General features: G+C 32.6%; 2 protein-coding genes across 4 annotated transcripts; both read right to left on the bottom strand.

Moving 5' to 3' along the window:
* Positions 1–615: 615 nt before the first annotated feature.
* Positions 616–4,288, bottom strand: LOC105111055 (protein HGV2-like). Of its 3 annotated transcripts, none has more exons than XM_011006296.1 (7): positions 3,906–4,288; positions 3,061–3,317; positions 2,094–2,300; positions 1,819–1,909; positions 1,357–1,627; positions 892–1,276; positions 616–763 (listed from the first exon to the last, which is right to left on the bottom strand). In XM_011006296.1, exons 1-6 carry the CDS (start codon positions 4,172–4,174, stop codon positions 941–943), a joined length of 1,431 nt encoding a protein of 476 aa, XP_011004598.1. In that variant the 5' UTR covers positions 4,175–4,288; the 3' UTR covers positions 616–763; positions 892–940. The 3 variants fall into 3 exon arrangements, with proteins under 3 accessions (XP_011004598.1, XP_011004599.1, XP_011004597.1); XM_011006297.1 differs by having other exon boundaries at positions 923–1,276; XM_011006295.1 differs by having other exon boundaries at positions 616–1,276.
* A 3,519-nt stretch (positions 4,289–7,807) lies between these two features.
* Positions 7,808–12,300, bottom strand: LOC105111053 (wall-associated receptor kinase-like 14). Its single transcript, XM_011006291.1, has 4 exons — positions 11,991–12,300; positions 10,881–11,678; positions 9,691–9,765; positions 7,808–9,386 (listed from the first exon to the last, which is right to left on the bottom strand). The coding sequence occupies exons 2-4, from the start codon at positions 11,638–11,640 to the stop codon at positions 8,113–8,115; spliced, it is 2,109 nt and encodes a 702-aa protein (XP_011004593.1). The 5' UTR covers positions 11,641–11,678; positions 11,991–12,300; the 3' UTR covers positions 7,808–8,112.
* Positions 12,301–15,563: the final 3,263 nt, after the last annotated feature.

Below are 15,563 nucleotides of genomic sequence, written 5' to 3'. Positions count from 1 at the left end.
AGCTAGCTATCTCCATATTCCAAACTTGAAATTCATAGTTTTGCTCCATATAAATTTTCAGTCATGAGTAATTGCCACCGATGGTCCTCACACTATTATTCCTACCATTACTAGTGGCCCTGCATATAATCTGGTTTCACATGATCTGTTTCTTTCAGCCATAATTCCCAACTCAATATGATGGGATCATGCTTCAATCTGAAATTGGTGCTGAATCAGAAAATATGAAAAATCATAGGGAACCTAATCCAACATATCAGCATCGCTCTGTCACATCTGACCACATAACATGTTCAACTCACTAAGAAAATCATCCAGGATCGAACTTATATTATCCCTAAATAGTGCTCCACCAAATTCAATGTGTATGTGCATGCATGACTATAAATTCGTGCAACCAGAGCTACAATTCCCCGAACAGAGGAAATGGAACATTGACCAAAAGATTTCCCAGCAATCATTCATCGCTGACAGAAGCCATAGGGTTGACGTGAAATTTTTAAGAGCAGATATCCTCTTACATACAGTGTAGAGGACCCAGAAAGAGCTGGCTAACGAAGCCTCCAAGGCATGATAATAGTCCCAAGTACAAAGCACCATTTCAACACTGAAATATGGATTCAAACAGTCCATTCCTCCCAGTATTAATACAGTACACTATCATGTTAGTACAACTGATACAGGAAAAGATTTTACAAGGTGCTAATAAAGTATTGCTCTCCAAAGTCATATCATGGAAAGAACATAGGGAAGTTACTGCCACCTGCATGACAATTAGCACATTAACACTAGCTAGAACACCGGTCACCAAGCAAGACCAAGCAAGCAGTCCTCAGGGACCCATGACATAAATATTTGAATGGTTATATTTGTTAACGCTAGAATCTTTAACAGCTTGCATTATGAACACGAAATCACTGACCATTCAGACTCAGAACCACTAACAGGTTTTTCCATCCCCTTTGTCAGATAAGGGATCTGGGGTGGGTTTCTTCACTGTGCTTGATGATCCTACCGACCCTGTACTCGTCAAAACTCGCTTAACTCCTCTTCCCGCAACACCAAGATCTGTGACTCCCAACACCCCATTTGTGTGAGCAGAGGAAATGGTTGGAGAGTCAAAACTTCCACCACTATTAGCAACATCCAACTGAGAAGAGCTCATGAGATTTGGAGATGCACTTTTCTCACCACATTTTGCCTTGTCAGACACCATTCCAAGGATTTCTGCAAGAATGGACTTTGGGTTCAGGACCAGCTGTTGTAGATCTTCAAGCTGCAAATACAGATGCACAATTTAACTCTGGATGGTTTAAAAGAGATTCTAACACTTGCACAGAGGCTAGCAGCTCTGACCTTCTTTTCCAGCTCTGCAGACAAGCCAGAAAGTGTTTCAATCTCTGCTTCTTTATCTGTCACAGATTTATCAGCCTGCACATTGGACGACTGCTGGACACCCTCATCTAATTCAGAAACAGCTGACGATGTTGCTGACTCTGTGGAACTCTTTACTTCTTTGATGAGCCGCTGCAACCGTGCCTTACAAACTGATATAGCCTCCTGGCAATAAGGGATTGCTTCCTGAGGCTTAGACCCAATCTCCAGACACAAACATATTCGAAAATTTCTGAATTGTACAGTTAAAGCTGTAGCAAGGTAAATAAGACAATGGAATCCCAAAATTGACAAAGTCATTGGCCCAGGCAAAACAAATATGACTCTATCATTACATTTAACAGGACCAGGAGAATAAATAAGCTGATGATGTCATACTTATAATCTCAATACAGGGGAGTATCAAAACCTTGATAAGGATACAGTTCTGCTAAATGTCTACTGTCTGGTTCAACAAGCCTTTCTAAAATGGATAGTGCTTTCTGGTAGTCGCTGAGAGATGTTTCTATATCCTCTGCATGATGCACACGCACAAAAAATGAATGAAAGAAAGAAAATACGACACCCATTTAAACCAAGCAAGAGGCATTGAGAAGCAATTGCAAATTTGGTAATGTGTGTTTATTTTATTTTTAATAAAACCAAAAGCATCTTCATATTTGGAAATTCAACTCAAATAGATGCATAAACAGACAGACCTCTTTCCAATGCAACTTCTGCCAGTGCTGATAGAATGTCAACTTTATCCATCGTGTCATCGAGGTGTTTTTCAGCAATTGCTCTGGCAACATCTAGCATTTTCCATGCCAAATCAAGGTCAGACTCTTCTTCATCTGCTTCAGCAAGATCCTCATCGTCACTTCCCTCATCATCTTCTTCTTCTTCTTTTTCCTTCCCACTAGAAGCTGTAACAGAATAAAGAGATCATAGCAAGGAATATTCTGAAATATTTTAACCATTAGATTGATGCTACTACTAGCCCTACTCGACCTAGAGACAGCAGCTTAGGTCCAATCCCAGGCTTGGCCTTCCCACCATTTTAGGGCATACAAAATCATTTGGTCATTTTCCATGAAAACCATCTCAAATACCTTTAGCTCAAAATAGATCTTTAATGGATGTGTGTCTGCATGTGCATGTGCATAGAGGAGAAAAGAATGTTGAAGGATCAAAAGCCATTGACAGTAATTTTGATCAAGAATGCAAACGAACTTGATGCAAATTCATGCATACTGTTTATTGTCAGCATATCAAGTACCTTGCAAGCATGGATTCCATGCTTGTGCGGAGACAAAAATATGCAAAATATATGTTGCAATTCTTTAAGCATCAAAGGAAGCAGAAATATCAAATCCCACCACAAGTAGAATTTTCTTTAAACAAACAATCTCCAAACCATGGAGATAGAGAGAGACCAATTACCTTTAAGCATCAAAAGAACAATATATGGTTGAACTTGTGAAGTTCATGGTTCAGTTTAAATCATTTTCACGTATTTAAACCAATTACTGATTAGATATTGCACCCAAAACATCACATAAGTTTAAAGAAAAGAAATTGAATGTTGGTAAATACAAATAGACGTTAAAAAAAAAGTAACTTATTTACTAGCATGTTATACTATGGCAACTAATGAACAAACATTTTGAGCAACAAAATACTGACCGCCACCAGCTGCACCTTCAGGATGATTAGAACCCCCACCCTCTTCAACATTAATAGAAACAGAAGCAGAGGAAAATTCTCCATTTACAAAATTCCTACAAGCTCCATCTTTATTATCATCTTGTTTAGATTCACTATCCTTCTTTGGTACCATAGCCAACGGATCAGCCTCCTCCTGTGCTTTATACAACAGTGCACGTCCATATAGATAGTACGCATTCACACATTCAAGTGCCAGCTCACCATGATGCAAAACCCTAAAAGCATTATATATATATATATATGAAGAAATCAGGGACACATGACATAACAAACAATCTCAAAAGCTCCATACAAATTCGAAAAGATATATTAGAGCAAATTCTCACTCCCGCTTTCAAAAATATCAAATTCATTCACAACAAGTTAAAACCTGTAAAACTTCACACTCTAATTATGACTAAAGAAAATTTGTCATTGCTTACACCTAGACATTTCATAACTAAAATTCATAAAATCACAGCATCCATTTCTTGCTCTCCTTTAACCTGAAGGTCCTGATTACATATACCCTAACATACCAAATGCTAAAAATACGTATTTTCATAAACATCAAATTCTTTCAATTAAAGTAGATAATTTCGAAACTTGGCACTCCTAATCCCACAAAAAAAATTTCAAACACATTCAATCTGTAAAAATTGGAAAATAACCACATTTTTAACGAGGAAAGCTATACCTTACAAAAACCCTAAAATCAAAAGGTACCAAAACCCATCAATAGGGCAGAGATTCGACTACTTAATTGCAAATTTTTCACTGATCAAAAACCAAACTAGACAGTGAAATGAAATGAAAACCCTAACCTGATTTCAAGGGCACGGCTAAAGCATTCTACGGCTTCACTGAAGTCATTTTCTTTAAGCGCGTTAGTTCCTTTCTCTGATAACTCAACAGCGAAATCTAGAGACTTGTGAGGGTCTGAAGTCTCTCCATTGTTGTCGTCGTTGCAGGTGGAGTCAGCGGCTCCACCTTGAGAGGAGGTGGTGGTGGATCCTTTGATGGTGGCTTCAACAGAGGTTTGGTTTTCTATGGGGGCAGTTTTCGGTTCGGTTACTGAGGATTCCGAAGCCATTATGTCGATTTCGAAGAGAAACGAAAATGAAAACGGAGAGAAGATGTTTTGCGTGCTTTTATAGGCAAAGCCCTCCTTTTTTTATGTCGACCGTGTCATTGGAACTTGCTGACACCAAACCAACTAGCACTCTTTTTTATATATATATATATATAAAGAGCATTTGTTATCATTTTCCCAACACTACTACATTTTATTTAGTTGATGCGCTTTGAAATAATTAATTATAAATTATTAGCACTGCTAATTTCTTGAATAAAAAGGTCAGATGTCGAATCACATTGTTACTAATATTATGTTTTAATCTATATGTATAATCATGGTGTTTGTTCAATTAAATATTCAATAAAAAAGAGCCCTTGTGATTTGAATTCTAATAACAATAACAATAATAATAATAATAATAATAATAATAAATTCTTTATCACACAATAGAAAAAAATTAATAGAGGCATAACAATACCACTTTCAATTTAATATATTCTAGGTGGTTTCCGAGTCAATAACTGTAAAATTTATTAAATTAAGATTATAAAAAATATTAAAAGAGATTATTGTGTATATATTCACAGTAAATTCATATAATAAATTTATTATTTTTTTCTTTATCATTTAAAATTTAATATTAGAATAAGTTTGGATACTGAGTTAACTACAAAATCCTAATTTTTTTAAAGGCATTTTAAGTATCCATTCTTGAAATATTCTAATAAATCATATAATATTTAAAACTCTAAAACTCCTCTTCAACACATGTTATATAATTTTATATCTAAATTTAGTGTTCTAACTTTAAATGCAACAAGCTCTTCACTTTAAGATAAAATTTTTAAATTTTAATTAATTAAACAGTTATGTAATTATATAAACAATTTAAATTCTAATTAGACAATCTTTCTCAAAATATATATTAATATTTTTTTTAATTCTTCTTGCATAGTTATCTCATGTTTGACAAATATCCTATGATTAGTATCTTAACTTAATGGTTGAGTTCTCAATTTTTATAGCTAACTTGAAATATTCATTTTAAGCCTCACATATATGGTTATTTTTAAACTAAATTTTCCACTATAGAATTGGTTTTCACGTAATTATATAATCACATGGTAATTTTATAACTCATTATTTCAAGCCTTACTTATATGGTCAGCTTCTATATACATAACACAATTTAAAGTACATGTTTAACAAGATTCCACTAGTCTTTAATTATTTTATTACTTTGCATAAACATCTTCTTGGAGTACAACTTAGAAATGAAACATTGAATTAATGCTAAAAATTAAGAAAATTGAGATAATAAGTACTTACATGTTCCTCTCACTAGTTCTATCCCGCTTACCTAGGATTCTATAACCAATATCTTTTCTACATCACTCAAAGTTTTATATTAAATTAATTCTTTAAATATCAAGAATGTACTTCTTAATATTTTTTTAATAATTTGACTATTTTTTACTTATGAATATATGTATTTTTATATCATCTCATATTAAACTTAAAATTTATACTTTTAACGTTCCAATATAAACAATATTATCATATGAGCTTATTTCATGCATGCATTAAACAATGTTATCATATAAATGCATACATGTTATGCTTTTATTTTCTATATAATAATCACTTATCTTCCCTAATTAACCTAAAAGAATCAAAGAAAACCAATAAAAAGCCAAAACATAGAATCAAGCTACCATAAAAAAGTAACCAAAACAATTTCATTATTTTTTAAATTGATTTAGCCATTTTCAAGGAAAGTTTCCTTCTTCTTTTACTCTCTAATCAAACCTTCATCCTTTAAATTTTAAGTTTTTCTTTCCTTTCAAGATTAACTTATACTCATCCAAATTTTATACTTAACACACTAAATGATGATAAATTCTTTTAGGATACACATTCACTTACTAAATAACCTTTCTTTTTCCTCACAAAACACATAGGATCGAAATCCCCATTTCCATCCTTAAAGGTTTTCTTTTTAATTTTTTTTTCAAATTATACTTAATTTCATTTTTTATTCAAAAGTTTTCGTCAGGAAATTATAATTTTATTTCCCCTAAGTTACTTAAATCTTTGAAATAAAAAAACTCAATCATTCATTAAACTAAAAGTGATGTTGATTTATTTATTTTATAAAAAAAATATAAGAACGATAATGTTTTGGATTGATCAAGATCAAATTAGGTTAACCTACTCAATTCATATCCTAAATTAAGTCGAATTAACTCACTCAACTTATGGCCTAGATCATGGCTTTTATCAGGTTAAATAAGCTTTCTTTTGAAATTCATTTTTTTATTTAATTAAATAATTACAAAAAGAAATATTTACATGAAAAATAAAGAATAAAATTATTAAGAAGAAATATATTTCATTAATCTAAACTTTATTTCTTTTTAACGCATCCCACTATTTTTTAACAAAAGCATTTTTTTTATTGCAGTCATTTTTTAAAAATATAAATCTATCATTATCCCAAAAACATATTTTAGAAGAATATATTAAAAATAAGGTCTATCTCAAAAACAAGTTTTTTTAAAAAATATTAAAATAATGTCTCAATATTTTGTACATGATTGAAAGAGAAAAAAATAAGAAATATAACAAAATCATATAAAAAATCTATCAAAAATATAAATAAATTTTATGTTCATTAAATATTCATGAGCTATTTTTTACTTTTTTATTTTTGCATATTAGATACATAATAATTGAAAACAAAATTGTTAATGTTTACATAAAAATCTATAATATTATTTAAGAATCATGATAAAATTGGATAATAATTTAAATATCATATCTTTTTCTTGTTTGTGCAAGGAAGGATGATATGTCGTCCATTTTTTTATTTTTTATTTTAAAATTAAAGCAAATGATGTATAATTTATTTGTCTATATTTGAGTTAGCGGGGATGTGACTAGAAAATCAAGCTATAGCATATCGGACCGCAAAAAAATATTTTTAATTTATTTTAACTAAAAAATTATTTTTAAAATCTCAATAAATTAATTTCTCAATTCAAAATAATGTTAAATCAATTTATTAAAACAAAATTAAATAAAAAATCTTTTCAATCCAATTTAAAACTTAGAAATACTTTAATGGCACTCCTCGTCGAGAGAAACGGATTGACACAAATTTTAGCTCTTTTTTTTTTTTAATTAAATCTAGTCAAGAGATCGCTTTCTTTTTTCCTTCATAGTTTTCCAATTATTCTTTTTTTTTTAACTAAAAGATTGAAATATAAATAAAATGAAATTTTAAACCAAAACATATAATTATCAAACTAAAAGGATATTAAAATGCAAAAAGAAAAAAATAAAAAAAACCCTACATTTTTTCTTCATTATCAATTTTGGTCCTCTCATTTTCAATTTTTCAATAAACAACAAAATAAAATTATTTTTTTGCAAAATCAAGTATCAACATAATGTCAAAATATTTTTTTTTGACACCACAATAACTTTATAAAAATCAAATTAAAATAAATTACTAATTTCCATTCTCAATCAGCATAAATCAGAATAATGTAAAAGAATGAAAATGAAAGGAAAAAATAGTTTAATAAAAGGAGAAATGAAAAAACTTGAACAGGACAGGAAAAAGGCAAAACACTATTGAAATGATGAACAGTGAAATCACCATCTCTTTTAGGTTTCTTTTAATTTAATTTAGTAACCATGGATGAAAACATTCACTCCATGTTCTTACTGAACATATATAGAATCTATTTAATATTGACTTTTGTATGTTCTGTTTCAACATTGACAGACGAAAGATGTTTGAAGGAGACGATGACTAGGTAAAGCATACAAGATATGATTTCTGTAAGAGAAATATGTAGCAAGGTGGTTATAGGAAACTGCAAATTCCTAGATTGTATTCACAAGAAAGATTTGAATCCAAGCACCCAAAAGAAACAGGTTTGTTGTCAATGAACTACATTACCCAACAGGCTGTTTGTTGATGGTGAGCTCTGTTCACTCAACCAAGGATCCTGCACAGAAACTGGAGAGCTATCCTTCACCTCTTCCAAAGAAGTCAGACTATCTGTTCTCTGTGGAACAAGTAACCTCCGACTAGCTACCGCTGCCTTTTTACCAACAGAGACACTCAGTGATTTCTGACTTCCATGGTCCGAGAAATGAGAGGAAGATGACGGTGATGCCATGTACATGGTGGGGACCCATGCACTAAGCCTAATCTGTTCAAGCTCTTCTGCAACTTCCATCATAGTAGGTCTCATATCCCTATGAAAAGCAAGGCATCTAAAAGCAAGTTCAGCCACGCTATGAATTGATGATAAGGTCCAGGCATCTCTATCTGGGTCAAGATATGGATCTACTATCTCATCGACACAACCTCTTCCAATCCTATCAATAGCAAGTGCAGCCAAATTAACCTCACTGTGTGGGCGAGAAAAATCAACTACTTTCTGTGCAGTTATGATCTCTACAAGAACCACCCCAAAACTGTAAACATCACTTTTATCAGAAAGATGGAAATATTGATGGTATTGAGGATCAAGATAGCCTGGAGTTCCTTGCGGGGCGGTTGATATGTGAGATGATTCTTCCATGCCAAGTCTGGAAAGACCAAAATCAGCTACCTTTGATCTATAGTTGTAATCCAATAGTATGTTGCTAGATTTTATGTCTCGGTGGTAAATTGGTGGATTCACGACTGAATGGAGATACGCAATGGCATTAGCAGTTTCAGCAGCAACGGTAAGCCTAACAGTCCATGGAAGCCCATTGCCCCTCTCTCGTTGTAGGTGCTGACACAAAGTTCCATTAGGCATAAATTCATAGACTAGGATTGGTTCTCCCTCCTCTAGGCAACAGCCTAAAAGACGAACCAGATTTGGATGGCTTACTGATGAAAGGAGCTTTATTTCATTCATGACTAGATCAAGGCTGTCAGTATCTCTCTGTTTGATCTTTTTTATTGCAACCAAATCATCATTGTGGAGTTTTCCTGAATAAACTGTACCATAGGCTCCAGTTCCTAGCCTTTGTTTCTCTGAGAAGCCATTAGTGGCCCTTTCAATTTCTTTATATTGAAAAAATGGAACACTAGAGTTGCCTGCAGCTTCACATAGAAGGCGCTTTGCACTTGACCGATTTCGCATTGAAGTGGATTTCTTCTTGACAAAGTAACAGAGAAGGGCGAAAACAGCCATCAATGAAGCTCCAGCAACAAGCCCTGAAAATGAAAAGTGAGGAAAGCTGGAGTTACTACAGCAAACACTACAATGGGAGACACATGGATCAAATAGCATTTTGGATTACCATCAAATACATAAATAGACGAGAAGCACGCCCAGAAGAAAAGGATATATATATCAAAATACTTTGAACTTGAAAAACATATGAAAATTAAATGTTCATAAGCCTTCTGAGACCTGAACAATTTCTCCAGCAATAGCATAGTGATTTATGAATTTCAAGAGCGGGTAAACAAAAGGGCGAAATTTGTGGATGTTACCATTATGGTACAGAAATTTTACCTCCAACAAGAACAACTACTCTAGTAGTTCCTCCACAGTGGCCAGACATGTATCTTGATGCATTGCACTTGGAAACTGGAAAGCCAAAAATAGAATGGTCAGCAAAAATGCCTGTTCCTACAATACAAGCTACCATTTCAAAAAATAAAAATAAAAAAAGAAGAAAAGCAAAATGGTGCTAGGGGTTGTGTGGTAATAAAGAGCAGCTACATGATATAAGAAAAGTCTATAGAAACATACATAGAGAAACAATTAAAGCTTGTTAGCAACTTTGACTTTCTTGCATATGTAAATGGATAGAAAAACTCAATCATCGATGGAAGTAAAAACTATATCCAGATGTTTTGCCAAGTCAAAACAGCACTCATTTTGTGTTACAGCAGATCCAATCAAATAATTTTCTTCCTCTGAATGTTCAAAAGCTATTTGATTTCTGCCTCTCACTTTTCCAAACTTTAGAATGCTTTGATTTCCATGGCTGCTTAGATTAATAGTCAAGGTAGCACAGTGAACTTTCAATACTGCCAAGTGCTAAGGCTCTAATCACGGAAGATACAGAGCAAATGCATGTGGCCAACATTCTGCTTGGATAGGATGTGAGTGCACTTGGCAGATAGACACACTAGTCTAATGCACCCCATTCTTAGGTCTGAGAATTTGGATTTCTTGAGCTCAAGCTTGAGACAAAGAGAGTTTTGGTACTATCTTTCAAAGTTAACCTAAACATTAACAATGCAATATTTTTTGTATGAATTTAATGCCCAAAATAAGAAGAAGAAAAAAGCACACAAATTCAGCATAATTCAAAACAACCTAGTCAAAGTCAAGCCGTTAAGAAGGACCAAAGGGGGTGGTGACAAATTCCATGGTCCTTATTCCTTCCGAAGCTATAATTATCATCATCCTTGGATACAAAGATGTAAGAGTTTTATTAGAACAATGTGGTCTCATAGGAACCATCTCTTTTGCCATTGAACTCCTCGATCACAGTTTAAGGCTCTTGTACACGACCAAGAACCGAGCATTAGTCCCACATTGAGGTGTCATCCTCCGATTGGCCAACTCACACACCCACTTGTCCCCAGTCAAAAACCCGTTTTTTAAATAAAAAAATCAAAGTAAACCAAACAGTACACTCATAATAAACAACAAGAATAAATATAAACAAATATAAAGCCAAGTAGGCTCACCTCTCCGGCAGCCATTCCCGGTGGTAAACCCATCTCCATCGAAACCGTCATAGCAATGACACCTATATCCAACACTCCCATTCTGGAGCTTAACCTGACTACAATTCCCGTTCTTTGAGCAAACATTATCCCGACAATGACCTTCAATCCACCATTCCAATTCAATTGTTTCATACTGGAAAGAGACAACCGGACTGTCCGACCCAAGAGCAAGAGAAGAGAAAACAGACCTACACTGAGTTGAATTCACACCTTCATAACTCAAAGTATCAAAACCTGAGTACGGTTGTGAGTAACAACTCAGGTTGTCATTTTTAGCAGCCTCACAGTTTTTCGAATGCAACTCTCCCTGTAACGGACTTCTTGAAATAACACAACTATTTAAAAGCTTGCTACAGTCTTGAAGTAACAAACTGTTTTGCCAAGAAGGACCATAGTTCAGACTAAAAAGTGGCCTGATTGTTTCAATAGAACGATTACAGTCTGCCGGAAGATTGACCAAGATACCTTTTGGGGTTATGTTCTGGACTTGAAATTCACCAATCTTGATCTCACCTTCAGTTGATTCGCAGTTTAACTGGATGGGGCATCCATTTGAGAAACCAAAAGGGTACGGGACAACTCTTGCTGATTTCCCAATCCCACACGAAGAGGCACAATTGCTGCCGGACTTCTGAGCTTTCGTTGTAGGCCTTGTGGTGGCAATAAAAATCGTGATGATGGTGATAAAAAGAAGCAAACTTTCCTGTCGAAGACCCATCTTTTATAGTCTTTGAAGGGAATTGAATCATTACCTTGCTGCAGAACCCACAAAAAAAATCACCAATTAAGCTGCAACCAGCTTGGTCACGAAGAAAGATGAGGGCACAAAGACATCCTCAAAGATCCAATCTTTTCTGTTGTTAATTGCTATAACGATAGAAATCAGTGACAATTCAATAAAGTAGAGATTAAATGCTGAGGTTTTGGTGCCGTTGGGAAGCCATCTAAATTCAATAAATGCTGGTATAACATAGAAGGAAGAGGTTCATTTATGGCTAGTCCAGTCCTACAAAAAAATAATAATAATTGTTTCGTGGGCTTGGTCAATGAATCGACAACTGAGCTTACCTTTGCCTTGATTTCCTGTTTCCCTCCCAAATTCTTCTCCAATGCCCGCAGCAGTAATAGCAATTTCCTAGCAATTTCCCATTCAGGCTGTCTTCATACTGCTTCTTGCTGTTTTTTGACTCGAGCAAACACTCTTTTTTATTTTATTTTTTTTATTTTTCTTGAATTTTCTTTCGGGTGGGTGGGTTCTTAAAAAAAAAAAAGAAGCACCCCCATGACATGTCTTGATGGGTTGACCAACGTGCCAGTGTGCTCCAAACTTGAATGTACCCAAATGCCCTTGTGTGGGGCATTAATTTACATCTGGAAAGGATGAGAGGTAGCCAGAGTCAGCAAGCAATTGCAAAAGGATTTTGACTTGAGAAAAGAAAAGATGGATACGTGTGGACAGCATCTAACCACCTTTGTTTATTTTGGTATATGATTTGATGAAGGTGGAGAAAGTAGGCTGCCACCACCCATTCCATGCCCTCAAAAACTTAAAGGTCCACTTCTGTGTTGTAGTATTGTAATTTAACATGTTTTTTTATTTAAAAATATATTAAAATAATTTCTTTTTAAAAAATTATTTTTTATATTAATAAATTAAAATGATCTAAAAATATAAAAAAAATCTATTTTATAAAATATTTTATTTTACCACCACATTTAAAAAGTCAAAATTTCCACCATGAATATATACCTTGGGCCATTGCCTAGGATTGCTAATGTTTCTTTCTTCTACACTTTCGAGGTGATTTAAATCTGAACATTTCAACTCTATTTCTAAATGTTTAATCAATAAATATCCCTACTCCATCCAATCGAGTTAGAGTAAATAAATTAAGTCTTGACTTTCTAGGATAAGATGTTCTACATAGGATGAGACTTTCTAGCTATTATTTTCTATTATTGTAATAAATAAATAAAAGACTTGTTATATTGTGCTTTGAAATACTTGCATAGCATGTGATTTTAGGAGCTTATTCTGCCCTTTTGAACTATTTATATGATTTCAAGACTTTCATAGTATGATTATTATTATTATTTGGACGAAGGAAATTCTAGGTATGTGTGGATTCCAAACTCAAATGGTGGAACCAGCTAATGATCCTTTCTTTACAGAGAAATAATCAAAGCTTAAAAATAATTAAAGAAAGATTATAGAAAACGGAAGGGAAGGCTAAAAGTCAACTAAATCCAATGGGTGTTTTTTTTAAATAAAGGAACCATGCTAGCGCACTACCAAGAAATACTGCTATTTGCATCGAATGTTAAGGAAAATTCGTTGCCGAAAAGCAATAAATTATCTTAAAAATTATCTCAGAAATCTGAAATGGATTCACGTGAAGATGGGATTTCTTCTTGTTGTTGTTGGTTTCTTTGTTTGGCAATGCATGCGTTAATTAATATATAGAGAATTACAGAGAATTATTTTCTTGAAGATTATTTTGCATCACTTAGATTTTGAATAATTGCAATTTTTGTATGTTGATGTTATCATGCTAGTTAGATTGACATGAACGATTGATGGTGGATATATTATTGTTTTATGAATGGTTGTTTTTATTTTAAATACACTCTAGATGTTAAAAAATTAATTAATTTTGTATTTTTAATTGATGGAAAAAATATCTAGAGAAAAATTAAATATCTTTGTGCGAAGTGAAAAATCAGAAGTTTTTAAAGGATGGTGATTTTTTTAAGCACTTATTGAAAATAAAGGTTTTTTTTATCGTATTGTGAAAGTTGGACTGTACACAAGGAGCATTATATCACATAACCAATGTTGGCCAAACCTTCATCGAGTAGGATTTGTTGTATTGTGAATGATGTTTATCTAAAAAATCTATATAGGAAGTTTGCTCTAGGTGTAATGAGGGTTGAAGATGTATATTCTAATAATAGGGTTTTTAGTCCTATAGTAGCAGAGGAACTTTTAAATTTAAAGGCAACTAATTTTTATAAATTATTAAAAGTTGTAGAGGAGTTTTTATGGGATGGGTGTGTTAAGCAATCCAAATCATTTACTTGTGTAGAATTACTCTGTATGAAATTAACTTTAAATATGAATTAGACTATCTTTAATAAATTTATTAATTTTAGAGAAAGTTGTAATTTTGATGATGAAAACTCATTATCAAATTTTTATAATGCTAAAATTTTATAAGGTTACTTGGACTTGGTTATGAGAAATATGTTGTGTTTTTTAATTATAATATGTTGTATTATGAGGCAGATGCAATAAAAATAAATTCTGACTTTTGTGGAAGTTCATGATACAGAGCTAGAAATTCCACTATTTAAGGTTTTAATAAGGCAGAGAAGCAACTCTATACTTTTCATTGACACCATGACTTTTGAGACTATTCATGTCTCCATATAATACATGTCACAAGTGTCACGCGACGTTCTGATGTTGGGATCAAGGAGTTGTTATCGAGTTGTTTGGTTCAGGGATACTAGAAGACTCGGATGGACTAATCTTATATGAAATTCCAATATAATGGACTAGTTATGGTTATAAAAGATATTAGCACTCCTAGTGCACCTTACTTAAAGTAAGCTACATTATATGGTCTTAATGTGGTTTAAAGATATTAATGGATTCCTAACTGGTGGTTCGTGAATGGCTCAGAACAATGATTTACGCTTACAAACAAATTTGGCATTTCAAATTTAATATGAGCTCATAAGCTCAGGTAAATTCTTATAGAAAGAATTCATGTAAATGCCATGACAGGGTCTACCTATCCTAAAAGGCGAAAGTGTTTTTCACAACTCATATATTATAAAAAAAAATACTCTTAATTAAAATTAATAAATATTCAAAATAATTCTGAGAATTTTCTAGTAAATTCTTGGTACTTAAATATCAGCCTACTAGTAAATCTAACATTTATACCATAATGTTGACCCTTAATTTTAGAGAATTAAAAATTTTAGAATTATTAAAATATTGATCAAATCCTTAAAGAATTTTACAAACTTATTATAAATTTTGTAAAACATAAAAACTTTCTAAAATAATGTTGAAAACATTTTGCTCTCCTTTTTATAAATAAAATACAATTTTTATTTTTTGTAAAGATTTGGTCGTATGCAATAAGAATTTTTTTTGTTTTTTAATTTTATTATTATTTATTTATGTAAGGCCATGTTGCGTAAGTCTATTTTTTCTTTCCTTATAAAATTGCCAAAATGAACTTAAAGGTATGTTTGTCAAATACCCTTTTAAACAAAAAAAAATCTTTAATAAAAAGTTACCCGAACAAACAGATCCTTAAGTATTTGACCTAAAATAAAATCAAATTGGTCAACCTAAAAACACTTGTTCAACCATGAATCAAAAACCGTCGTTTGATCCAAAAACTAAACCAAAACAAAGATTTAAACTGAAACAAAATCAAAGTTGAAAATTAACACAAAATATAAAAATTTTCACATAAAAAATGAATCAAACACTCAAATGATTAAAAACAAAAAGAATATTCATTAAGAACCTAGCAACATAAAATTTAAGCAAGACAAGTTTTCATGCAATCAAGGGTAGGGTTTTATTCAAAATCATACAAAAGTCTATAATCTAACATT

This window comes from Populus euphratica, unplaced genomic scaffold (assembly GCF_000495115.2).
Source record: "Populus euphratica unplaced genomic scaffold, PopEup_1.0 scaffold340.1, whole genome shotgun sequence".
NCBI lineage: Eukaryota > Viridiplantae > Streptophyta > Magnoliopsida > Malpighiales > Salicaceae > Populus > Populus euphratica.
Note: the sequence above shows the minus strand (reverse complement) of the source record. Positions and strands in the feature narration are given on the sequence as shown.

Excerpts from the sequence above, each read along its gene's own strand:
- LOC105111055 (XM_011006295.1), bottom strand. The coding sequence starts at position 4,174 with ATGGCTTCGGAATCCTCAGTAACCGAACCGAAAACTGCCCCCATAGAA. Across the intron at positions 2,301-3,060 it reads TGAAGGTGCAGCTGGTGGCG|CTTCTAGTGGGAAGGAAAAA; the intron begins GTCAGTATTTTG and ends ATTCTGTTACAG. Across the intron at positions 1,277-1,356 it reads CTGCAGAGCTGGAAAAGAAG|CTTGAAGATCTACAACAGCT; the intron begins GTCAGAGCTGCT and ends CTGTATTTGCAG.
- LOC105111053 (XM_011006291.1), bottom strand. The coding sequence starts at position 11,640 with ATGGGTCTTCGACAGGAAAGTTTGCTTCTTTTTATCACCATCATCACG. Across the intron at positions 9,766-10,880 it reads CGGGAATGGCTGCCGGAGAG|TTTCCAAGTGCAATGCATCA; the intron begins GTGAGCCTACTT and ends TTGGCTTTCCAG. Across the intron at positions 9,387-9,690 it reads AGTAGTTGTTCTTGTTGGAG|GGCTTGTTGCTGGAGCTTCA; the intron begins GTAAAATTTCTG and ends TTTCATTTTCAG.